Source organism: Vigna umbellata, chromosome 10, assembly GCF_029865625.1.
Source record: "Vigna umbellata cultivar VRB3 chromosome 10, Vumbellata_1.0, whole genome shotgun sequence".
Classification (NCBI taxonomy): Eukaryota; Viridiplantae; Streptophyta; class Magnoliopsida; order Fabales; family Fabaceae; genus Vigna; species Vigna umbellata.
This window is the reverse complement of record NC_142174.1, coordinates 13500569-13526840: the sequence shown is the minus strand read 5'-3', so window position 1 is coordinate 13526840 and position 26272 is coordinate 13500569. Positions and strand designations below refer to the sequence as shown.

General features: G+C 33.8%; 4 protein-coding genes across 5 annotated transcripts; all 4 read left to right on the top strand.

Moving 5' to 3' along the window:
• Positions 1 to 224: 224 nt before the first annotated feature.
• Positions 225 to 3633, top strand: LOC148191956 (BTB/POZ domain-containing protein At3g49900-like). The gene is made up of 4 exons (XM_088101043.1): positions 225 to 377; positions 462 to 531; positions 929 to 1408; positions 2893 to 3633. Exons 1-4 carry the CDS (start codon positions 262 to 264, stop codon positions 3535 to 3537), a joined length of 1311 nt encoding a protein of 436 aa, XP_087957169.1. The 5' UTR covers positions 225 to 261; the 3' UTR covers positions 3538 to 3633.
• A 1076-nt stretch (positions 3634 to 4709) lies between these two features.
• LOC124829919 (adenylyl-sulfate kinase 3) lies at positions 4710 to 8413 on the top strand. Its single transcript, XM_047303507.2, has 8 exons — positions 4710 to 4881; positions 5024 to 5285; positions 6225 to 6365; positions 6955 to 7104; positions 7222 to 7340; positions 7487 to 7571; positions 7764 to 7810; positions 8052 to 8413. Exons 2-8 carry the CDS (start codon positions 5024 to 5026, stop codon positions 8148 to 8150), a joined length of 903 nt encoding a protein of 300 aa, XP_047159463.2. The 5' UTR covers positions 4710 to 4881; the 3' UTR covers positions 8151 to 8413.
• A 1441-nt stretch (positions 8414 to 9854) lies between these two features.
• LOC148191955 (peptidyl-prolyl cis-trans isomerase CYP65-like) lies at positions 9855 to 18873 on the top strand. 2 transcript variants are annotated; one of them, XM_088100564.1, is made up of 12 exons: positions 9855 to 10234; positions 10328 to 10390; positions 10476 to 10579; positions 14625 to 14716; positions 14802 to 14891; positions 14985 to 15060; positions 15179 to 15552; positions 16423 to 16679; positions 16762 to 17050; positions 17617 to 17727; positions 17818 to 18020; positions 18426 to 18873. In XM_088100564.1, exons 1-12 carry the CDS (start codon positions 10107 to 10109, stop codon positions 18532 to 18534), a joined length of 1896 nt encoding a protein of 631 aa, XP_087956690.1. In that variant the 5' UTR covers positions 9855 to 10106; the 3' UTR covers positions 18535 to 18873. The 2 variants fall into 2 exon arrangements, with proteins under 2 accessions (XP_087956690.1, XP_087956689.1); XM_088100563.1 differs by lacking the exon at positions 18426 to 18873 and having other exon boundaries at positions 9858 to 10234; positions 17818 to 18267.
• A 4296-nt stretch (positions 18874 to 23169) lies between these two features.
• On the top strand, positions 23170 to 25654 carry LOC148191954 (protein SHORT-ROOT-like). Its single transcript, XM_088099893.1, has one exon. It carries the CDS (start codon positions 23951 to 23953, stop codon positions 25400 to 25402), a length of 1452 nt encoding a protein of 483 aa, XP_087956019.1. The 5' UTR covers positions 23170 to 23950; the 3' UTR covers positions 25403 to 25654.
• The last annotated feature ends 618 nt before the right edge of the window (positions 25655 to 26272 follow it).

Here is a 26272-nt window from a genome sequence, read left to right as displayed (position 1 = left end):
TTTTAATTTAAAATACAAAAAAAAATTAAAGAAATCTCTTCATGCAAAATATTTAAATTTATGAAAAAATTAAATGGAAACACAAAATTTGAGAATATGAAAACAAGGTCGAAAACAAAGAAAAGCAATTGAATCGTGGCATTGATAACGTCCCATGCCGTATTTATGATTTGCCATAAACTCCATGGAAATAACAGTGCAGCATTATTAAGACAATGTTGAAAACGGTGTGTGGTTTCATTCAAACAAAAAACCAGAGAGATGAGGGCTTTGAAGCACGCCATTGAGACCATCTACGAGGAAGAACACTCCTTCTCTTCTTCTCCACCGTCCATCTCCTCTTCTCCTCCTTCACTCCACTCCATCGTCAATGCTTGGTTCTTACCATTTCTTTCCCATCTCTGTTACACTTTTCTCATACTTCCTTTTCTTCTTCTAAATTAATTAATCTATGCTTTCAGGTCTCTCCATTCCTCCTCTGAACCCAACGTCTTGATAATTGTTCAAGGAACCTGCTTTCGTTTGCACCAGGTATTTTCTGCTGTTTCTTCGTCAAAATTGTTTGCAAAATTCTATGGCTTAAACTTTAGATGATTAAACTGGACTTTACTAGTTTTCAAATTTGGGATTTGTGTGAATTTCGATTAATAGGATTTTACATGATTAAGAGTTGTATGGCCTTAATAATTTTGCTAAAGTATTCGCTTTCAGTAAGGCTTGGCTACATCTGAAAAGCTCTGCTTTTAGACATAACAAAAGGGACATCCTTTATCACATGAAAATACGTGCAACACTTTGTTTAGTTGTTATACCGAATCCATGAAATATTGAAATGACATGTCGTGATCAATGTTTCATACTTATATTCTGGTATATTCCTTAAAAAAAAACCCTGAAAATTTGGTTGTCCTCTTCTTTCTGACTTTAGGATCGTATGATATCACAAAGTTCATACCTGAAACAGCACCTGATGGGAGTTTCTAATGTAACAATCTCCCCGCCGTTAAACATAACGGCCGAGACTTTCGCCACGGTGGCTGGTTTCTGTTACACCCATAAAGTCCACTTAACGCCGAGCAACATTGCTGCGATGAGAGTGGCGGCGGAGTTGCTGGGTATGACGGAAGGAGATAATCTATGGGAGGTGACAGAATCGTACTTTGAGAGAGTTGTTGGCGTTGATGCATCGATGGTTATTCGTTCGTGCGTGACTATGCTTCCCGAATCCGAAACGACAGCGTCGCTTGTCAGCAGGTGCATCGAAGCTATGATTTGGAACGGCGACGTTTCGTTTTTGGACGACGTCGTTGAGATGCACGCTCAAGATTTTCGAATGGTGGCGTCTTACTTGAACAAACGGCTGCCCAACCACGATGCTTTATACAAGATTATTGATCACTATCTTAAGGTACGCCACGTGTCATTATATCATGCAATAGATGGACCCCTTTTAATATTTCTGAGAACTGTGACTTCTGATTTTTTTAGATGAATATAACTTTGACTGTGTACATGTTTTAATATATAATTTATTAGTAAAATTAATTCAGGATGAATAACATTTACTGATAGGCTAATTTTTTAAAAATGAAAAATATGAAGATACTAAATTTTTGGGTGACTTTTTTGCATTAATTTTTATTTAATATTGTACAATTAATTCCTTATTTAATGCAAATTAATAAAAGAATTAACATCACTAAATTAAAATATGAATTTAGTGTTCATCACTAAAAATAATCATCAAAATTCTATTATTTGTAAATTACTTTAACTAAATAAATACTCTGTCAAAAACTTAGATATAATTTTTATTATTAAAATGTTGATATGACTGATTATATAATTTTAGAGAACACTTTATTAATTATTGAATAGATGTCTATTTATTATTTATCAAAGTAATCGTCCTAACCATATAATGTTAGTCAGCAAGGACAATGATTTTTATCCTTATTTTCCTAAATATTTAAATATCTTTTACTATTACCAGTGAAAATATACTTATGGTGATAAAAAAGAATAAAATTATTATTAATAATAATTATAATTGTGAAATTAAATATAAACATTCTTTTCAATTTTATTGTAAATAATTTTTCTTTATTTTATAATTTAAAAAATACTTAAATTTAAAAATTGTTAATTAAAAAAAATGATTAAGATTGAATAAATAATTAATTAAAAAGTAAAATTGATAAAATTATTATTGTATTTAAAATAAATTTTTAATTAAAGAATAAAATTGAAAAATAAATGTAAACATAAAAAAGGAAATCATCTTTATATACTCATGTGATAATGATTATATCTTAAAATAAATATTTTGTAATCTCTATATAATTATTATATTTTGATTTTAATATTTATAACCTTGTTCTTTTTGTTAACATTTTAGTTGAAAAATTTTCAAATAATTAATTTTAGTTCCTATGAAACGGATAAAGTTTTTTTTTTCTAACTATAGAATGTTTTCTATTTTATTTCATCCAACAAAAATATGAAAATAATATTTTTGTTCATAAATTTTGTTCAAAGATAGACAAATAGTATTGTCTCAAGGGAGAAAAACAACATTAATGTTTTCATGTAGTAACTTCACTTTGCCTTTAATATAAGTATTAGAAAATATGATATCACAATATTGAAAGAAATAAGATATCACAATATTGAGAAAAAAAAATATTTTAACATTTTACAGTTAAAATCTCGATACATTTTATGATATACATTGTTATTAATTATATTATTATTTTGTAATGTTTTTTTTTCTATTTTTTTCATTGACTGTTATTACAATCGGTTATAACATTTTGAATGTTGAGATAGTACTCTTGCTAGAAAGAAATATTGGTGTATTTGTTTGATAATAATCTTTCAACATTGGTGAAGGAGATCAAGTATGAAAAACTAACGGACGAAGAACATACAGAGATATGTAATAACTTGGATTGTTCTAAGCTCTCACATCACATTCTGGTTGAATGTATTCAAAATTCTCGAATGTCACTCAAATTCATAATGAGAGCGATACTCATGGAGCATATCAAAACTCGTCGCTCCCTTGTTGCGACAGTCACCACTACTATGCATGAAACAGAACAAAGGTCACTGATGGAAATTCTCCAACCAGACATTACTCATTGTCACACAACACATATAGAAGATGCAATGGATTCCACCTACTATCGTATTCAAAGCCTTGAGAAAGAATTAAGGGATATGAAGAACCATATTCAACATCATCATCAATTCATGAATAGGAATAAGAACAATAATGTGTTGAACCAAGAACGTTCAATGAGTTTTCATTTTGAACCACCAGAGGATAGTAAAATACGAAGGGGAGGAAGAGGGTCCATTTCGTCATCAAGTTTTTTTCTTGATAATATTATAACGAAGAAACCTAACGAGGTGGAGATGTTCCCTACAGGCAAAACCTCATCAAACAAGAGAAAGTCTTTTCGCTACAAATTCATAAGTAGTTTCATGAATGTATTCGGATGTCGAAATCAACAACAAACTAAAAGGAGTTAGAAAATTAGTTATAGTGTTATTACATTCTCATTTGAGAAATTAATTTACTTATGAATGTGGAGGTAATCAGTAATCATGACTCAGTATAATGTTACATATGACCAGTGGATATTCTGTTATATATATATTTTTGTTGCTTCGTAAATATACATTCTTTTTACTATTGATTTCATTTTTTTTAATCTGTTATGATGATTAGTAGTCAAAGTCTTTTATCGTTACCAATCATATTAAAATAAAAACAGATTTTAAACATAATTCTATATTATAAAATTGTTTTTACAAGGTTTATAACTAGTTGCATGACTTTTTTTCTAACCATTGTGGGATTTTCAACGTATATTGTGAAACTTAAAAAAAAATGAAAAACATTTATTGTAAATTAAACATTTAATTTTTCTTCAAATTATTTAGAAAAGATATTAATCTAATGATAATGCAACTACTATTTTAATAACAGAAAAAAAGTCCACTACCCTTAAATTCCAAAATTTCTTTAAAAAAATCAATGGAGGTTGCGCTGACAAGGAATAAGATGAAGCACCGAAGCAGTGACCCACATTAGCAGTGCACACTGTCTCCACTTAAATCATAACTATTGATTTAACACAATCACTGGTGCTAAGTTTGATATCAATCATTATTTCCTTAAAGATAAAAGGATATACCATTGGCTTGGCCACATCAGAATCCATACCAAACGAGTAATGACAAATCATAATATTCTCAGTTTTATCACAATCACAACTCTCTAATTGGTAGTAGTATTAAAGAAAAAACAATAATTGAGAGCAAGTAGTTACCATACAGGTTACGAAAGTTCTTTTGAGAAAAAACAAAGAAATACATATATATTTTATAATTTCAATAAAATATGTATATATATTTTTATTTCTGCACCCAATAAATACATATAAATTAATTAAATATCAATTACAATGATATAAATAAAAAGTAATAATCAATACTGTCTTAAAAAACTTTAAAAATAACAGTGAAATAATTTTTTTTTAAAAAATACAATACCTAAAGTGGGATTTTTAATGTGTTTAGGCAACAATTGGACACAAAAGTTGAACATCATTATTAAGACCAACGACAAATGCTTGGGTTGTGACTACTGACGTGGCAGCACACATTACTTTTGAATATCCAATGCACCATACGTAGTTCGCTCCCGCCACCACCACATGATGTGTCTTCGCTTTAGCTTCTGCTTCAGTTGTCTGAAACCACGACACTCACTGGCATAAATTTTGTAGGCTATATAAATTTCACTGCTCCAGCAAATTTCTTCTACCAACTGCATACATCACATTTCACAGGGAAATCTACCTTCGCAAGGTACTTCCAGTTTCTTAAAGATCTATAAGAGCCAGGAAACTTGTGTATATGTTATTTGATTTCATCACTTGTAGTGTATTCTATGTTTTCGGCTCTAGCTTTAACGCAATCTTCATTTTAATTTTTTTTTCTGTTGGTGGAGATGAGCGTTGTACAAGCACTGTACCCGCCGTGTAGTTGCGGAATGTTGCAGATCGTCAAATGCGGACATTCGGCGACGGAGAAGTTAGGGTTCACAATATTGTCTGGAATCGAAGCCATTGGATTAAGCCGTCATCGTAAAAGTTTGTTGAAGCCTATTCTGGCAAAGGAAGATAATGGTGCGTCTCGGATCGAGGACGGACATCAAGTGAAGAAGTCGAATGGCCTGACACCTTTGGCCAATCACTCTGCTGCATTATTCGGTACTATCTATATTTTCAGATTCTATCAAGATCTTGAATCTGGTTTTTTTAATGCTCTATTTGTTTATTACATTATTCTTGTTATTTTCTGTGTTTGTCAATGTAATGTGAGATTACGTTTTTAATCATTATTCATAGATGACAGTGGATTGATCTTGGAATGTAAATGTTGATAGTTTTATATTCAATAAAAATTGACAAATTGATGTTCTTGAACTTGCTATATTGTAAATTAATGATGAACTGTCGTCACTGTGCAAAATGGCCATATCATCATTTGTTGAACGTTATATACTATTCATTGATCTGTTGTCCTTTCTCTAACACATAAAAGTCTTCAGTAAAAATTTATCCATCCACTCGATAATGCTTTAAAGGCTAACATGGCACGAATTAAATGATCAGGTGTGATAAAGTTTGGTTAGAAGATGATCTGGTTTGTAATGTAAGAGAATATTTTCACGATATTGGTGTTGTGTGTAAGTCTCTCTTGGGCTAAACGGCCAATTTAAAATCTGGGCACAAGTTCACCAATATTTTTTAGTTGTAAAACATAAAGAGAGTAAGTGGTTCTTGGAAGATGGAGAACAAAAAATTTAGAGTGATTGATTTGTCAGGGAGATCTGATCCTTGGTGAAACATGTGGATAGATCAGGGAAAAAATTAAGGTTACGAAGGTCGTTGTCCAAGTAAACATAATTTCGTTGAGAGAAAAAAGGAGTGTTTCTGTGCACTGCTCATTTTTGAAACCGGAAATCTCATGGACTTCACCAAATAGCTGTTTGGGCTTTATAAATGCTGTTTACCAGGCTTTGACAACATTTTTGTAAGAAAAAAACTGAACTTTTTAATATCTACTACTAGTTCTAAGCAAAGCAATATATGGTTACGATTAAAAAATAATAATTGAAATATTTAACCTGTTTATTATCTATCTAGGTAAAAATCTCGGCGAGAAGTCAGGTATTGGGAATTCGATGAACATTTTGTGGCACGAATGTCCTATTCAGAAACTTGATAGAGAGCATCTTCTTCAGCAAAAGGGCTGCGTCATTTGGTTAACGGGTCTCAGTGGTTCAGGTTTGTGATCGTTTCTGAATCCTCGCTTTAGTTTATTGTTGTTAAGCTGAAGTAAGCACACAATTGTGAGTAATCGAGTCCTATCCTCCTTTTATCATTCTTAAATGCATCCTAGATTCCAATGTGTTCTGATTGCTCGTATTTGATTTTATTTTTTATACGACGTTCATTATTTCCATAGACATGCAAAGGCAGAAACATTAAACATTTATTTTTACATACGTAACATTCTCTGCCACTTCCTATGGTACAATCTGAACTTCTATTAAAGTACAGTTGATCACTTGGACTCATAAGAATGAAATAATGAAGAGAAGCCTGTCAATTCTAATTATTTCTTCGCATATGAATGCTTTAAATAACAGTAAGGTCTTTTATGAATCAAAGTTTAACGTTACTTTCCAATTATAATTGTCTCTCTGCTGTAGAATATACACTGATAGTGAACCAAGAAAATGAAAGCAATTGTCTTTAGTTTCTTTACATTATAAGGATATTCCCTTACCTTTCATTCTTCAATTCTAGACACTGGATACCGGCACTCTCACTCTCTCTGCTTAATTTGACTCTTAAGAGACATTGATTTCAGGAAAAAGCACTCTGGCATGTTTTTTGAGTAGAAGCTTGCACTCCAGAGGAAAGTTGACTTATATCCTTGATGGGGACAATATTAGACATGGTCTAAACCGTGATCTTAGTTTTAGAGCAGAAGATCGTTCAGAGAACATACGAAGGATTGGTTAGTTACTGCATAAGAACATATATACATACACACAAAAGTTCTTCTCTCCATCTTGAACTTTGCTGTAAATATGTTATTTATTAGTATTAAAACAAAATGACAAATAAATTTCAGGTGAGGTTGCGAAACTCTTGGCAGATGCAGGTCTTATTTGTATCGCTAGTTTAATATCACCCTACCGAAAGGATAGGGATGCTTGTCGAGCTTTATTGCCAGAGGGAAATTTTATCGAGGTACTTATTGCGGAGAGTTATGCTACTTGTTTCGCATTTGCTAAGTGCTAACAATGATGAACACTGTGAATCTGTGATCATCAAACAAGACAGTAGGTTCATTATTTCCTTTGCAAAGTTTACAATTCTCATTACACATGTTGCAGGTTTTCATAGACGTGCCACTAGAGGTGTGTGAAGCAAGGGATCCGAAGGGACTTTACAAGCTTGCTCGAGCTGGAAAGATCAAAGGTATCTTGGTTTAATATTTTAATAGGTATCTTCTTGGACTATTGGTTATGTGTAATAGTCATGTTTGTACTGGTGTTTGTTATTTAACTATACCAGCTTAACCAGGTTATCTGCTATGATTGGCCTTATTTCTATTTTTGTTCCTGATCGAATTTGTATTAGTCTTGAGTTATTATTTCCGAAAATTTTCAGGTTTCACGGGGATAGACGATCCGTATGAACCACCTTACAGCTGTGAGGTGGGTATTTATTGCTTAACTTGTGTTGCACTAGCGTTACATTAGCACAGTGGTTGGTGTTGTGAAATAAGAACAATACGAATAAATTTAGCATGCTAAATTTACTTAGTTATAAAACTTTATCCAACTTTGATGGAAAATTGACATTAATGAGATGTCAGAATAAATTTGTCCCTGCTTTCCCTCTGAAACTTAAGCAGAACTTTCATCAAATTGACTACACTTTCTCGTTTTCTTGCAGATAGTATTACACCAAAAAGGAAGTGAATGTACGTCTCTGAGTGATATGACAAAAATAGTAATATCGTACTTGGATAAAAATGGATACCTCCGAGCTTGACATAACCTGAATGGGGTTTGTCTTCTTCCCTGTTTCTTGTCGTAGGTATTAATGTATGTAACACAGTCTGAGGCACAAAAATCTGCTCATTCCAGCAGCAAGGAAATCATCGTTTGCTTCTGATTATGTAGGTGGAAGTAGTTGAGGTAGATCTATGAGGAAATGTATGTATTAACCTTTAGCATATTTGTCATTGAGTGTGTACTGTAGCCCTGTGAGGATTTGTTCGCTTCCCCATGCTAATGTTTTCATTCTTCGAACCAGTCTTGTCTTAAACTACAAAATCTGACTAGGCAGACCCAAAAAATATAATCAGAATGAACATATTTAGCGAAATATTTTCGACCATTAGTTGTATTTGCGAGTGAAATATAACACATGCATATATATATATATATATATATATATATATATATATATATATATATATATATATATATATATAAGAAAAAATATTAAAAATATTTAACCGAGAAAATTTAAAGAATTAAAGTATCATTCTCTTATAGTCTATGTTAATTTATAATATAAGGATGGGAACACGAAACATCTGTAATAAATAATTAGCATTTTAATAATTGCAAATGCACGAAATATATGTTTTTATATACAAATATTTGATTGTATAAATTATGCTCATTATAACGTATCAAATGAATGTCAAGTCAAACAATAATTTATTCAAATTCAAAAGAGGAAGGATTATTTTATAATTATACAATACAAGTTTTGAATTGAATAAAGAATAAATATTTTATTATTTAAAAGTTATAGAAATTATACATAATGCAATATTAATTTATTTTTCTTTTATTTAAATATTTCATCTTTTTAAATTATAAAATATTTGAATTTTGACAAATTCTTATTATTTCTTCACGCAGAATGTAAAAGTCAAAAAGATAATTTGAGATAATTTAACTTAATCAAAATTTTTCTTGAGTAAGTGTTTACTTCATTTTATTTATTTTTTGGCTTAATTATTCTTTTGTTCAAATTTTAGTTAAATTTTTTAAATTGGCTTTTCTGTTTTTCATTTAATTAAGTTTAAATTATTTTAAAACTAATTCAGTTACATAATTTTCGTTAGTACTTTATGTTCTTAAACATATGTTATGTGTCAACTTTTTCTATTTATCTTTCATAAAATTTTAATTTTTTATGTTTATGTGTCAAATATTTAAAATTGACAATATCACGTGTTATGTATCAATTGTAATTTATTCTTAAATTATAATTTTAAATATTTTAAAAAGTTTTTTAATGTAACATATTAAAGCATTATGTAAATATTATGAATAATAAAATTATATATTTGGAAAAAACATCTTATTTTATAATGTTAAAAAAGGATAGGCAAACGCTAATTTAAATTTGAATAAAATAACACACTTCTATTCTAAATTAAAAACAATTGCAGTAAAACGTGATTTAAATTTAAAGAAAATAATATAGTCATAACATTCATTTAAGTTTATAAGAACGTTTAAGGTTTTTAAAATCAATGTCGCGTTCGAAAGTTAAGTGAAAAAATTAGAATAACAATAGTATAAAATGCGAATTAATAAGAGGGAAAAGAAAATCACTCTATCTTTACAAAGAAAGTTACTCGCAGAAACAAGAAATTCTAGCACGAGTTTTCTAAATAAACAACTTTGATAATGAATTTTATTTATAAAATAGCGGGATCCGTTTCATTTCCGAAATGTGAAAAAAGAACTAACCAACCCAAGAGTAAACCCGGTCCAAGAACGATTTAACGGCGGTGTTTGGCAAATAGCGTAGTACTGCCAAGGCGGTTGTGAGAGGGGAGAAAAATCGAGCGGCGGGGTCAGTTTCTGAAAATCGCCAGAAAGTGAAGCAGAATCTTACAAATAGGCGCGTTCATTTGCAATTGCAATTGCGACTACAAACAGGGTAATTTATCAGTGATTGAGAAGAACCCTAGCAGCAACTATGGGGAAGAAGCAACACAGTAAAGACAGGATGTTCATCACCAAAACAGAGTGGGCAACGGAATGGGGAGGCGCTAAATCCAAAGACAGTCGCACTCCCTTCAAACGTCTTCCCTTCTATTGCTGCGCGTACCAATCCTCATAACCTCTCTCACTTTTACCTTCTTTTCGCTCCATTTTTTAATCATTCATTCTTTCATTTTTTTCTTCTCCTTGTCTTAGGCTTACGTTTACACCCTTTGAAGAACCTGTCTGCACTGCTGAGGGCAGTGTTTTCGATATCATGTGAGTATTTCTGCGATCCCTTAAGCTTCCCATGTTGTTACCGATTGTTTAATTGATAGATTCATTTTGATAATTTTTTCTCCAGGAATATTACTCCCTATATTATAAAATACGGTAAACATCCAGTCACTGGAACTCCTCTCAAGCTGCCGGATCTCATTCCACTAACTTTCCACAAGAATTCAGAAGGTTATCACTCTTTTTTTTTTTTTTCATAATTTTGTGTTAAGTTGGGTTTTTTTTTTATTTTCTCGTGTTCCTTCTTTTAAGTTAACTGCTTCATTTATCTGGGTGTTTTATTGGTAGACTCGTTGAATTAATATTTTTTAGTGTATTAGCTTCACTTCTAATTCTTCGTACGACACTGTTGCCAGGTTGTTGTTGACACTGAATTATTGATAATTTTGCATTGAATTATCATTGTGGTTCCTTGTTCCCTTGACAACGGAGTTCTTCTTTCTAATAATTTTGTTGTGGCTGAAAAGTTATGTGTGTACTGTAATATTTGCCAAAAATGTTCGGTCAACAGTGACGTCCTTTGTTGTGGTGGCGTATGAAGGAATGATTTTGTTTGCATTGAAAAACTGTTGCATTTTTTAATGGTTCACCCTTGCAGTTTAGGAGATGAAACAGTGATTTTACTTCTTAATATGCAAGGTTACACAGGGATGAGCTATATATAGAGTTGTCTAGAAACTTACAATCAATCTGTTTACTGGTAAAATAGCGAACAAGAGAGAAGAAAATGTAAATAAAAAGAATCAAGTTCTATCCTAAACTTCTGGAATTGTTTATCTTAAAAATCTTTTATGGTTATCTTAGGGCTAGTGTTGCTACCTGGTAATGACCAAGCTTATTAGCTAGAGTTGGTTTTCCTCTCAAGAGGTTTAGGTATAGGTGATCCGGAGGTCTTTGTCACGTAATAGAAGAGCTCAAAGATCTTATTCTGATTTACATGGAGATTTTTCTCATTTTTTCTATTGTTCTTTTGTTCGTTGAATCAATATCTAGATACACCCTCACTCTCTAGAACAATTTCCATTGCTTTTATACAGTTGTAACATTGATCCGGAGACAAGGTACTGCTGTTCTACTGACAAGTATACATACAAGGACTACATCAGCTTTGTCAACTGGGGTCAAATTTTTTCTGGATTCGAAAATGATGTATTATTAGGAGGGAAGTAGATAACATATTTTAGTAGTTTTTGTCACATTGCCCAAATCTACTGAAAAGAAGAAGGAAGAAAATCAAAGTCCCTTTACTGTAATTAACCTTCATTATATCAAAGGATGATAAAAACCCGGCTTTGGACCCTTATGGTTCTCCAAGCTTTAACATATTGAATGGAGATATCTCTATCACTGTCTTGGTATTTGGCCATAGGATCTGATTCAATCCTTCAAAACCAAAATGTAAGACGAAAACCGCCCAAGCTTTGTAATCTTTATGTAAGTCACATCTCTCAAGTTGATGTAGGACTAAACCATCATCCTTGATGCCACAATTAAGACAACCCCCAAAAAATCCTCAATCAAGGCAAAGGGATAACCACAATTTAGTTAGCTTTCAAACACTTTCCCTTGTGCCCAGGGCTAGTGATCTAGCACGTGGAGATGGATGGAAATAGATCTAAGATAACATGTGGGACCATCTTAAAATTTGGGCTTAGGATTTTACTCAATCTCATAAGACTAAGTTGAAAGGTGAAGGATCTTCAAACTTTAACTTTATTTATCCACATCTCTAGTTGACGTTGGATTAAACCACCATCTTTGAGTCTCTAAGACTGCAAGTATGCTGTGCTAGGTGTGACCAAAATCAAGGTGCCTTCTTTGAGGTTCTAACACTTTGAAACACCATAGTGTCAAATGGAAATGCTATGGTGTGCACCTGTTATGTTATGTACAGAGACGGATATACAGCATGGGCCCTGGCCCCTTCTCTTTAAAAAAATATAAATTATATATATATACTAAAGCAAATGTCAAAACTCGCTTGAGAAGCCAAATACAATTCCTTTGTTAAGAAGCCGTTGTGTCTCTCACAATTCCAAGGGATTTGCAAGTTGCAACCTTTCATCTTTCAAGTGATTTGTAAATTGCACAAATACCGACAGCTTTTTAGTTAATATACTACAACCTACAAGTAAAAATTTCCATTCTTGTCTTATCAATATTTCCACCTTAACCTTCAATTCATGAATGATTGGCTTATTCTTTTTATTTTTATCAATGATATATAGGGTGAGGACAAAATCATTATTATGGGAAAATCATCTACAATTGATGCATATTTTAAAAGAAAAGCTATTGAAACTCCTCAAGCTAGTAAGTCCCCAACTTTTCCATCAACCACACAAATAGTAGACATTGAACAACCTCAATCTAAAGTTCCCAGAGTAGAAGAAAATGAAATTGATATCTCTTCATTCGAGAAAGATCCTAGAAAACGTATTTCTATTTGACAATATCCTCTTGACCAACGTGACAAGGTTCGTAGAGCTTATATAATAGCTGAACCATATCAACCTACCAATATAATGTTTCCACCTTCTAATATTGGAAATCATCGTCGACACTTTCAACCTTCTTGGTTGAAAAAGTTTCCTAGTTGGTTAGAATGTTCAACCCACATGGGTGCTGCATTTTGTTTACCTTGCTACGTCTTCAATAATAATCATGGTGATCAAAATGATGGAAGAAATTCTTTTGCTAAAGTGGGATTTAGGAATTGGAAAAAATCAATGATGGAAAGAATTGTGCATTTTTATGTCATGAAGGAGCTGGTCCTAATTCACTGCATAAAAGATGTTTAAATTTTGTGATGATTTAATGGCTCAATCTCAACATATTGAGTAGGTATCCAATAGGCAAAGTGCTGAAATTATTGCAAACAATGTCTAATCAATAAGAATAACACAAAAGATTTATATTGATTCACCTTAAACACTTGGTCTATGTCCAACTCTCATTTAAGAAACTTTTAAAAGGGTTCCACTAATAAAAAATTGTTTAACGAAGCAGGTACATATACCACTCTGGGCTATCATGAGTACACAGGTCACTTTTGGCTATCCTGTCTTATTCTCCCCTTAAGACTAAAATCTCAAGTATTTTTAAGTGTCACTTCTGGCTAACAAAAACAATGAACATAAGAAACAACTCTCATAAAAAGGATATGCAATGAATGTTTTCTTGCAAAGGTGTAACTTAACTTCACTATGTGAAGTTTACAAGGTCTTCTTTGACTATCAGAGACTAAAAACAGAGAATATAGGCCTGTAGGTTTTTTCTAAGAAAGTAGAATTGTATTTGTGTTAGGATGTATTTTGTGTATTCATTTTTGTCATGTATTTATAGTTCCTCAGGAATATGACTGTTGTAGAGCAATCTTCATTTTGATATCATTGAGTAATTATGATATAGTTTTCCTTTAATCTTGATGTGCAAAATCACTGGAATTAACTAGACTATCCTCTCTTGCGTCTACATACGGAACAACACAAAATATCACAAATAATAAATAATTTTTTCATCTTAGCATCGTGTGATCAAGAGCTCATTTTGTTTTAGGTATTATTTCCATATATTGCTTATACGAAGTCATTTCAAATATTTATTCAAATATAATCAGCTTAATTATAGAACAAGTTTTGGATGCTACTTTTAAACTACTGATTAAATCAAGTAGTACGATTATCATTGAGGTTAATTTTATAAGTGGAAATAAGATTAACTGTGTTCCAACGTTTCCTAGGACAAGGTTGATTTTAGGAGGGGTGGTGTTGTTAAGTATAGAGTATACGGGAATTAGTTATGGCAGTTTGAATTAGTAGTTGGTTATATTAAATGGGAGACCTAAATAAATAGGAGTGAAGGGGAGGAAATTCATGGAGATCGGTTATCCTTTGTAAATTGAGTGCTAGCTCTTTGCTTGGAGGAAGCTCTTGGAGGAGAGTAATCTCTCCTTTTGCGTGTTCTTTCCATTCAATCCGATAAAATCTTTATCTCATTCTGATTTCTATTCTCGGTTCCAAAACATGGTAGTTTATAGCTTATAAACCTGTAGCTTATTTTTTTTCTTCCATTCCCTCACTATTTAAATACACCACCCTTTTTACCTTCTCTGAATCATTTTTACGTTTGCCTAATTATTTTTATTTTCAATAAAAAAATTTATCTACTTTGCTTGCTATTTATTATTGACCAACCTTTGTTTGTCATGCTGCAGGAGAATATCATTGTCCAGTGCTAAACAAAGTTTTCACTGAATTTACGCATATTGTGGCAGTGAAGACTACGGGAAATGTGTTCTGCTATGAGGTTTTTATATCCAGCATCCTTTACTTCAATAATGCTAATTTCTTATGTAGATGCCATTTATATTTATGTAAGTTGTGGGAATTAGGCTGTCAAAGAGTTAAACATTAAGACAAAAAACTGGAAGGAGCTCCTCACCGATGAGCCATTCACAAGGAATGACCTTATAACCATTCAGGTAAGTTGGGTTTGAACAAGAACTTTTTTTTTTCTCTTGCTTCATCTTTTGTTGTCTTAATATCAAGTTGCGGTGTTTGTGTACTATGTGCAGAATCCTAATGCACTTGACGACAGGGTTCTTCTGGATTTTGATCATGTTAAGAATGATTTGAAAGTTGATGATGAGGGTATGCTAGCTCATTCATCTTATGTGAGCTATAAATCTCATTGGTCTTGAATCTTGAAGTTACCTTTTTTTTTGTTATTAGTATTAGCTTTGACACGTTCTATTTTATCTACCTTCAGAACTACAGAAAATGAGTTCAGATCCAACCTATAACATAAACATGTCGGGTGATATCAAGCAAATGCTTCAGGAGCTTGGAACTGATAAAGGAAAGGAAACTGCAATGCATGGGGGTGGTGGTGGCAAGGCACAAAAAGAAAGGGCTGCTGCACTTGCTGCCATCATAGCTGCAAGGTCCCGTGTGGATGAAGATTCCAAATCAAATGCAAATAAAGATGCCAAAGCTCCTCAGGCATTCAGTATCGTAGATGCTGCATCAGCTGCAGTACATGGAAGAAGTGCAGCTGCTGCTAAAGCCTCATCAGGTGATAAAACTGCTGCTAGGATAGCTATGCATATGTCTGGTGACAGGGCGCCAGTGAATGCAAAGATGGTGAGTTTCTTAGATATACCCTCCTTTTCACCAATACATATTGAAAGCTAAAATTTGCATATTAAATTATCCTTTCAATGTACATTATGTAACTGTTGGAGATGTAGTATAAAAGAGTTCATTAAGGCCTTTTCTCTTGTATTAAAAGCTTATAGGTGGAAGATTCACTTGAATGATTCTGTATTACATCTGTGACTGTGACGCATGGTTTTAACTAGAAATGGCAAGGGATTGGACCTAACTAACCCCTGAGACCATTAATGTCTTTTCACTTAACAACTTAAGCTTATTTATTGGTGGAAGAATCATGAATGATTTTATATTATACCCGTCACACATGGTTTTAATACTAGAAATTACAAGGGGTAGGACCTAAGTCACTCCACAATTATTAGCTCAATGTGTGAAGATTGTCCAGGGCTAGTGACAAGCCAACGAGAGCATAACCTCTCTCCCCACCCAACCCACTCACACTACCAAGGATTGAACATTTTCAGGTAACTAAATGCCAATTGGATAGACTTATAGAGTTTGGTGTTTAGAAATTGAGAATAGATTGGCCCTGGCATAACACCAAGAGCTAACTCAGAGGGGGTGGGGATTGCAAGTCTTATAAATATACTACTTTTGCTATATTTGTTGCTAGCCGATGTGTGATCTCAACATATTGTAAATGTAACATTAAACCAAAACCATTCTTAGGCGATTGGGTGATGTATGAGGGTGAATAAATGTTTCGCGTACCTTTTCCTAAACTCTTAAATTCTTAGGTAAATACACATGAATGTTTTTATATGACATCTCTTATAAGATAGGATAACACTCACTTTGCTATGTATTATGAACTTCTAATGGAGTTACCTGTTTCAGGTAAAAAGCCGTTTCACAACTGGTGCTGCTTCCCGGTCTTTTACTTCAACATCATTTGATCCAGTTACAAAAAATGAATTTGAATATGTGAAAGTTGAGAAGAATCCAAAAAAGAAGGGTTATGTACAGCTGCATACGACACATGGTGATTTGAACATTGAGCTACATTGTGATATAACACCTAGGACGTGTGAAAACTTCATCACTCTTTGTGAGCGGGGATTTTATAATGGAGTTGCTTTTCATCGAAGCATTAGGTTAGGTGTAATAACATAGCATATTTCTTCCCGTAGTAAAGTAAGCCTTAGATTTATGGTCTCATAATCCATTTTTGTGCAGGAATTTTATGATACAGGGTGGGGATCCTACTGGTACTGGTCGAGGAGGTGAATCTATATGGGGAAAGCCTTTTAAAGATGAACTTAACTCCAAACTAGTTCACTCTGGAAGAGGTGTGGTAAGCATGGCGAATAGTGGCCCACACACCAATGGTTCCCAATTCTTCATCTTGTACAAGTCTGCAAATCATCTAAACTTCAAACATACAGTTTTTGGAGTAGTTGTAGGTGGCTTGACCACACTTGCTGCCATGGAAAAGGTTCCAGTTGATGATAATGACCGACCTCTGGTTAGTCGTACTTTCTTTTTATTGTTGATGCAATACATTGTTCCCCCTTTTTTAAGGTTTTATTCTTCTCAAATGCTTTAAGTTTCAACCTGTGTAATTGCAAACATATGATCATAAAATACGGATCTGCTTTAAAAAAGTAGATTCTTATGCCGTTGTACATATTTTGTTATCTTCTGCATAAATATATTCTTTTCCCAAACATCTTTTTAGTTTGGACTTCGGGTTTTGTGCATTAGTTTTTCGTTGTGGGTACTGTTTCTACTGCTACTACAACTCCATATCATTCTATCGTGTGGGATTACAATGTTTGCGCACTTTCGTTTATTACTTTCAGTTATAGACTAACTCGACCACAGTATGATACATTTTGTGTTTCCTTGTGCCTTGAGTGCTTGTTTGTTAATGGTGGCAAGTTTTTACTGGTTTGAAAAGTTGATATAATATATTAACAATACTTGGTTTAATATTTGATGTTTTCTAAATGAACTATACACTATTATCCAGCGTGCCATTCTTGCTACTTCAAACAATGCGTTATGTTCCATACATTTTTCATATTGCAGGAGGAAATCAAGATAACAAGTGTCACGATTTTTGTCAATCCTTACACGGAACCAGATGAAGGAGAAGAGCATGATAATGCCACAGAGAAGAATGTAGAGGATGAGGATAATGTAATATTAATGATCCATAATAGTTGAGACATCTCTCGCCGTTTTTTTTCATACTTGTGAATGGTTTTTGTTAACTGTCGTATGTTTCAGGGTAAGGTAGGCTCATGGTTTAGCAATCCTGGTGCTGGAACATCTGAATCTGGAAGTACGGGGGTCGGTGGTGGTGTCGGCAAGTACTTGAAAGCTAGGAATGCTCAAGCTACATCTGCTAATCTTGATACCAGTACAGCTGTTGTAGGAAAGAAAAGAAAAGTGGGAGTTGCCAGCAGTGACTTTAAAGATTTTTCTGCATGGTAACAATCCCAATTTCGTACAATTTGTAAAAATGTGTAAACTCCTCGTGTAACTTATTATATTTGCATTGGGGAAATTGACGGGATAGCGAGAGATAAAATTTTGCACGCCATTCAGGATTTGTACAATATATGTAGCGTTTTAATTGGATGCAAGCGGAGTAGAATCATTGCCTGGGTTGTCTCTGGTTCCGTCGCTGCATTGTCAGAATTTCGTAATTTGGTCATGGATTTGATACATTGGTTCTCCCAAGAGTATTAGGTATTAGGGGCTTAATATACATTGCATAGCTCTATTATACATCTCCATTCCAAGAAAGAGTTACGCTATGTACATCTTTTAACAGCTCTGTACCATGCTTTCTGGGAGCATTATCAATCCGATCGACTTTTGCTTGCTTGCAGGGAACTTAATTTATTCCTGGTCAGTAATCAGTTGTCTGGCGTGAATGGTAAGTTCAGGCAGGCTAGGGTGGCATTCCCAAGGGCACTTCAAGTTAGTGAGCCTAGCTAGGTTTTCATTGACTTTAGTGACGGACTCCTGGTCACATTTTGGCATCTTATACAGCTACTGTACAATTCATAGTACAGATATCACACTACATTTATCTAAAGTAAAAAATGAGGAATCTATGTATCATTCAACCAAGGAGAACAAATGGAAGGAATCCATTTGATCGCTTAGCAGCAGGTTTCATGCCAGTATCATACGATCCTGTAGCTTTGCAACAATTGTCTTACTATGGATACGGCCTACCCTCTATTGCTCTCAATCCATGCACATGTCTGGCAGTCAATAGTTTAAATGCCTGACTTGAAAGTGCCCAATCCACATAATAATTTGTTGTATTCACGTAATGCTTGAAAATCTAATCTCTTTGAATTTAATAACTTAAAATAAACACAGTTACGTAAGACACAATGGAACAGCTCAATTTCTCAAACGTTGTTTGTTATACTTATTTGACTAGACCTTTACGTAATATTTTTATTTGTTATAAATCAATATCAGCATTTTTTTAAAATTGTAATCAAAATTTTGACTAGTCTATCTCTCTTAACTTACGTCTATCTGTTTTGTTAAGTAACAAAATAACGTAAGCTAATAATTTATGACACCAACTTAAAATTTGATGGAATAATCATATAATTTTATTAACTAGTCTAGTGTCAATCAATGATATGAACATATAAAAAATATAATTATGTGTGTGTGAATATATAATTATTATATATATATATATATTACAAGAAATTAGGTCCATGAAGAAATATTGGATTGACAGAAGAAAAAGAGTAGGTACGTGTAAAATTGAATGAATTAGTTGGTATCTGACTAAAAAATAAAAGAAATGTGACATATATAACCACACCAACAGGTTTCAGAATCCCTGCAATGTTTGGGAAATCTACAAAGGTAGAAAGATAACTTTAAGCATGATGATCTTAGCTTTGGCACTCGATGTAGAAAGATTGTAAAGGTAAGGGAAGGGGGTTTAACTGCAGTTCAAAAATTCTGCTTTTAGTGAACTCGACTCTCATGAATCTCATTCGTTTATTTTGGTTCCAAAAGCCTTCACTTTTGCTTACTGATGACGACGGTAAGAAGAATATATTATTTAAAGAAATAAAGATAACCAAAACATTGATCTTTTTCTCGTCGCATGGTTGAAAAATTGAAAGAGCGTGAAAATCAACAAAATTTAATGTATACATTTTTATATTTATGAAAATATTTTATATTTTTTTCCTAACATGAAATTTTGTAAAACCTTTCATTGTTTGTTAAAAGAAATTTTTGTTTTTCAAATAATTTAAATACAAAAAGGAATGATTTTCCGCAATGCCAATTTAAGCCTCACAATGTTTGTTTGTTAGGCTTAATTACTTTTTATTATTTTGTTTATTTTATTAAATTTGACCTTTTTATTAATAAAATATTGAATCAAGCTTTTCCCAAAAATAAATAAATAATCATACGACTCTTTCAATATTCAATCAACTCCTTAATTTTTTTTCCCAAAAATGTAGCAATGTGACATTTGGGTACACTAAAATTAATGTTATTAATTTTATGGATTTTCATCTTGGTTACAAATTGCATTATGCTTAAAATAATTTTATCAGTATTTATTTGTCAACAATTTTACATTAGTTGGATGAAATAAATGGTTACTTTTAAAAAAATTGAGAAGCTTAATCGAATATTTTATTAATGGTGAAACTAAACTGAATAAAATAAACAATTGAAAAAATAATTAAAATTCTCAATCCAAAAACTTTTTTTCTTTTAAATAATTTTTTTAATGCAATTGTTATACATATATTTGGAGACAATTCTATAGAGACAAGATCAGTAATGGTTAAATATTTAATTATGTTTTACTAATTTTTTAATTAGAAGTTCTTAGTATACTCATTTAACTGAAGACATTTATTAATAAATTGTTTTACGGGGGTCTTTTAAGGAATATGACATACTTTATGGTGTCAACTTTTTCTAACTTAAATGGGAGAATATCAACAACACCTGTGTTTTTGTAATATTAAACTGCACGCAGCTAAGATTGAATCTACGAAACCCAAATTGGTATACTGATTTATATTTTTGGTATTCGACAACGGAAAAAACAAAACAAAATTCACACAACCACAACTCCAGTTAAGAAAAACACTGATACCTCAGTATCAGAGATACAGTAATTCGGTACCATCACAATGTTACGGTTGTGACGGTTAAAAATGGAATCCAAAAGAACTTGAATCATTTTTACAATGATTTATTTACATAAGAGAGTATGTTAATATAAAAATTATAAATTACATTAATACATTAATGTATGCCGTCGTCACATTATGTTTAAAATTAAAAAAAAAATTAAATGTTTATGAAAGTAGAATCTGTTAATTACACATTTAAAATAAAGAATGCATATGCCAATTTAAATGTCAATATATAATAATCTGTGCTATGAACCAAAACAACAGACAAAATTCTTTTTTTAAATTAAGATTGCACATTGTACTTTCAAGAACAAAATATTAATTTATCCATTTAATTCGAAAAAGTAAAGATAGAAATATCATATAAATGAACCCATAATTTAAATAAATTATAGTAATATCTAAATCACATTGGATGAAAAAGAAAATAAAAATGTATATTGCATTAATCATTATCTCTCCATTTGTCCTTCCAAAATTTTTGCCATTTTTAATGCCATTCATGCTATCTTACATTTGTAGAGTGAAATAATTTCGGGATGATGATAGATTACTTATTTTAATAGCCTTTCTTTTGGGATGATGTCAAATTTAATGCCAAGATTATATCAACTGTTCATGTTATTGATAAAAAAGAAAATGGTATTAAAAAGGTGTTAATTTTAATTCGAAATTTGATAATATTTTAATGTTTCATAATATTAATCAGAAACCACTTTAAACATAACTTTTAAAGAAATCGTCATAAAATGAATAATTTATGATCAAATGATAACATAAATTTCTTTGAAGTTAATTTTGTATCATAATAAATGTTTCTGTAAATGGGAAGACAAACATCCTTACAGTTTGTCGGCAAGTTAAGCTGTTGATAATTAATATATGTTTCAGAAAAATGATACAGTTTGTGTTGTGAAATGGAGAATGAGTCCAAAATTACATCCATGGCGATATCCAATAATAAATGAAAAAAGGTTGTAAAAATATTTAGAAGAATGCTCCCTGCGTTGCACGGGTTCCTTGAAAAGTAATTGTCATATTTCATAAAACTTGTTTTTTTCCTTCTATTGAGTCGAAACTGTGACGCATAGTGCGCCCCATGTGTTAAACGATCATAGGAAACACCACAACAACACCATCCATCAATACATCGTAAAAATCATCTTTTACAACGATACAAATTAAGAACAGCACTGTTTCAAATATATATATATATATACGAAGCATTTCTTTTTCTTCAGAAATTCTGAGATAAACACGATCTGCTACACTAGATCACTTTATCAAGTACGAGTGCATTCATGGAGTTGAATTCACAGTCATGAGATGAAAGAAATAGATTAGTATATATCTGCGAAATGACGTGTAACGATAATTAATTTTTTCTTTTTTATCTCTGCTACAGTCCAAACGAAAATAAATTAGTATTTTGTAGTTGTGGCAGTGACATAGCAACTATAGGCTTTCTTACAAATGTAACAGCTTTTTAAATAAAAAGAAAATGAATATGGGGCTCACCTCAACAGCAGCAAAAAGAAAGGATAAAAGCCGCCAATTATGCAGTTCTTTTATCTGCTTTATTGTTTTTATCTCTTTGCAACACACAGAAGGAGAGGGTCTTCACTTCTATATAGTATTCATAGATGAATTTCATCAACTACAGATACAGTTCTTTTCAGGGAACTCGTTTGTTCTTGTGTTTAACTTCATTAAATTGTCAGAGATGTTAATTAATTACCTGAATTTCTGTTTCTTAACTAAGTTTTAATCAGGCTTAGTTCACCATTTGTTTATCTAAAGTGGTTGAACTTTTCGTACTGCATAATATTGGACTAACCGTTATGTGGGGTTGGATTTAAAATGTGAAATAAATATAATGAAAGATTAAGTATTATTGACAAGTTCATTATTTATAGGTGTGAATGGAAAATGCTGAATCTCGTGGTGGAGGATGAAAGCAAAAACTACATGGATAATCGGTCATCCCCACCAATTGCTCTTAGAGGAAACAAGAAAAAAGAAAGAAAAAGGGAAAAGGTTATTGGGACTCCCTTTTCTGTTTATATCTATGGTTTTCAGCATGGCTAATATCCTGTCTCATCTTGTCGGGAGCTAATGGCTTAGAAGGAAAGAAAAGAACATTAGCGTACAAGGGTACCGAAAAATGAAGTGATTAAGTTGATGTAGAGGTCAAAATATAAAGTGATTTTTTCCCTAATGATTGAGGAAGAAAAACAAAATAAAGAAGCCGTGCACCTTTTGAAAGAAGACCATGAGAATAATGAAATGGTATAATTGAGAAAAACAAGTTGTCTAATAATAATAATTATAATGTGTAATTAAAGAAAGCAAACGTGGAGATAGCGAAGCCCCAAGAGGATAATCGCAGAAGTGGTTTTAAAAAATAATTAAATGGGAAGTCAATTTGTAACGAGGGTAGGCTGGGCCATGTAAGAAAGAAGGATAAAAAAATGGTTATTATGGTGTGGAGAAAAAGTGAGAAGGCATGCCCTAGAAGTTGGCATTAGAAGGAAAGAAAAGTATATAATAATGGTGGGATTATGAAAATGGATGAAGAAAGTGGGTTTGTTTGAGTTTGAGGAAGATGATTCACGCCGGCAGCTTTACCCTTTCACTCTCTATCTACCCAATTCGAACTTTGGCACGCCTGCTCCCACTCATCAAATACTCCCTCAAACAATGAAAAGGATCCCTTCTCCCTACCTTTTTCCTCACACTTTCTTATTTTTCATCTTTTGTCAGACTCAATTCTATTCTAAGCATCACCTACGCCACACTTCTCACTCCCTCCATGCCCATCCTTTTTTTTTCTTTTTTATTTTATCTTTCAATAAAACAATATTCTTAACCCAACCCCACTTCCCTCTCCCTCTCCCTCGCACATCGATTCCACAAAAAACAACTCCACCTCATCCCCCTAAAATTAACCCACATACATATCACTAACAATTATACGTAACTTTTGTATATAGAATTTCCTTTGGTAAGTATATGTAGTGTATCCAAACCCAATCCATTCAGAATTTCCTATTCCACCGCCACACCCCAATTCCCACCGTTAAAAAACCACGTTACGTCCATTCTGTTTGGTTCGTTGGTTCGTTGATATCCATGCGAGTGAGTGAATGAGTGAGTGAGTGAATCACCAATTGATATCCATGCGAGTCAAAGGTTAATAACCTTAAATGGATACCACGTTGTTTGGTGTAGTGAGATTCCAACATCAACTCCAACCTCCTCAAGGTGATCAAGATCAATCTCTCAACAACTCCACCACCACCACCAGCTCTCCATCCTCCAGACAACACAACTATCCCTACCCACAAGAAGACGAAGAATGCTTCAACTTTTTCATGGATGAAGAAGACCTATCCTCGTCTTCTTCCAAGCACTACTATCCCTATCAACCCCACCCTTCCTCCACTACACCTACCACCACCACCACCGACCTCTCCTTCTCTCCCACCCGAGACGCCGCCTTCCCTTTCCAGCTCTCCGGCAAGTGGGCCAACGACATCCTCCTCGAAACCGCACGTGCCGTCTCCGACAAGAACACCACGCGCCTCCAGCAACTCATGTGGATGCTCAACGAACTCGCCTCCCCCTACGGCGACACCGACCAGAAACTCGCCTCCTACTTCCTCCAAGCCTTCTTCAGCCGCATCACCCAAGCCGGGGACCGAACCTATCGAACCTTGGCCTCGGCCTCCGAGAGAACATGCTCCTTCGAATCCACGCGCAAGACCGTGCTGAAGTTCCAAGAGGTCAGTCCCTGGACAACCTTCGGACACGTGGCGTCCAATGGTGCCATCTTGGAAGCCTTGGAAGGCGAGCCCAAACTACACATAGTTGACATCAGCAACACCTATTGCACCCAATGGCCTACGCTCTTCGAAGCCCTTGCCACTCGAAACGACGACACTCCGCACCTCCGTCTCACCTCCCTCGTCACCGCCGCCTCCGCGCACAAGGTCATGAAGGAAATCGGCACCAGAATGGAGAAATTTGCCAGACTCATGGGCGTGCCCTTTCAATTCAACGTCGTTCAGCACTTAGGTCAACTTTCTGACTTCGATTTCGGCGCCTTGGATATCAAAGAGGACGAGGCTTTGGCTATTAACTGTGTCAATACTTTGCATTCGGTCTCCGCCATCGGGAACCACCGCGAAGCAGTGATATCCTCGCTGAGGAGGCTGCAGCCGAGGATCGTGACGGTGGTGGAGGAGGAGGCGGACTTGGACGTGGGATTGGAGGGGTTGGAGTTCGTGAAGGGTTTTGAAGAGTGTTTGAGGTGGTTTAGGGTTTACTTCGAAGCGTTAGAAGAGAGCTTTCCGAAGACGAGCAACGAGCGGTTGATGCTGGAGCGGGCGGCGGGGAGGGAGGTGGTCGACCTGGTGGCGTGTTCGGCTTCGGATTCGGTGGAGCGACGGGAGAGGGCGGGGCGGTGGACGAGGAGGATGCATGGAGGTGGATTCAATACGGTGGCGTTTAGCGAAGAGGTGTGTGATGACGTGAGAGCGTTGTTGAGGAGGTATAGGGAGGGATGGTCAATGGCACAGTGCTCCGACGCCGGAATATACCTTTCGTGGAAGGACCAGCCGGTGGTGTGGGCCAGTGCATGGAGGGCCTTGACGTAGTGTAGAGGAGAATGACTTGACGTGAGTAATGAGTTGAGGGACTGAATCCCACGTGCTCTCTGTTCTCAAAGCACGTGCCCCTGGCTCAGCCGAGGGCTTCTTTTTTTCTTTTTCTTTAAGCTAATTCATGTCCTTTTTTCCAGTTTGGTACTTAAGACAATGGTATTAATCGGAGGGTATGAGGATGATTGCAGCAAGGGGATTTGCCTGTATTATTCAAAAAGGAATCATCAGACTAAATTTATTTCATCATTCTCTTTTTTCACATTTCCTTTTCATTTTTCAAAATTTCTGTTGTACATATTTTATATATATTATATTTATATTTCGGTTTAATTATATCTCAAGCTATTCAAGCAGTACCATCCCTCTATCTATTAATCTTTTCTCTCGTCCAGAATAGAATTGAAAACAAGAAGCTGTTGCTTCGTTATTCTGGCAGATAAAATGAAAAAGAAATTACAATCACACTTGATGGCTTTTTACTTGTCTCCTAAAATCTGGGACCATTTCCAGCTAAAAAGAACGTTCTTGCGTGACCATTCAATAACTAGGAAAATAGTAATGAATTGTCAATGATTGTGAAATTGTATATTCCTCTCGAGTATTTGTTATTTTATTTTGTCATTAATAAGAAATTGCTAACTTATTAGGCTAAAATATAACTTATTGTCGCAATCCAAATGTGTAGGTTGAAGCGTATTGATTATTGACTAAGTTAAAGCAGGTGGTAGTTGATCATTGATATAAATTATAATTATATATTATCCAAGCTGGTCCAGATATTTGACCAGAGATGAGAAGAAGCATAATTGTTGTGCGTTTTACTAACATAACTTAAGAAGTAGAATTCCGCGATAATCTTGTATT

Coding starts and splice junctions, on each gene's coding strand:
- LOC148191956 (XM_088101043.1), top strand. CDS start 262: ATGAGGGCTTTGAAGCACGCCATTGAGACCATCTACGAGGAAGAACAC. Junction 532..928: donor CCTGCTTTCGTTTGCACCAG/GTATTTTCTGCT, acceptor TTCTGACTTTAG/GATCGTATGATATCACAAAG. Junction 1,409..2,892: donor TTATTGATCACTATCTTAAG/GTACGCCACGTG, acceptor ACATTGGTGAAG/GAGATCAAGTATGAAAAACT.
- LOC124829919 (XM_047303507.2), top strand. CDS start 5,024: ATGAGCGTTGTACAAGCACTGTACCCGCCGTGTAGTTGCGGAATGTTG. Junction 5,286..6,224: donor TCACTCTGCTGCATTATTCG/GTACTATCTATA, acceptor TTATCTATCTAG/GTAAAAATCTCGGCGAGAAG. Junction 7,341..7,486: donor CAGAGGGAAATTTTATCGAG/GTACTTATTGCG, acceptor CACATGTTGCAG/GTTTTCATAGACGTGCCACT.
- LOC148191955 (XM_088100564.1), top strand. CDS start 10,107: ATGGGGAAGAAGCAACACAGTAAAGACAGGATGTTCATCACCAAAACA. Junction 10,391..10,475: donor GGCAGTGTTTTCGATATCAT/GTGAGTATTTCT, acceptor TTTTTTCTCCAG/GAATATTACTCCCTATATTA. Junction 15,553..16,422: donor CGCCAGTGAATGCAAAGATG/GTGAGTTTCTTA, acceptor TACCTGTTTCAG/GTAAAAAGCCGTTTCACAAC.
- LOC148191954 (XM_088099893.1), top strand. CDS start 23,951: ATGGATACCACGTTGTTTGGTGTAGTGAGATTCCAACATCAACTCCAA.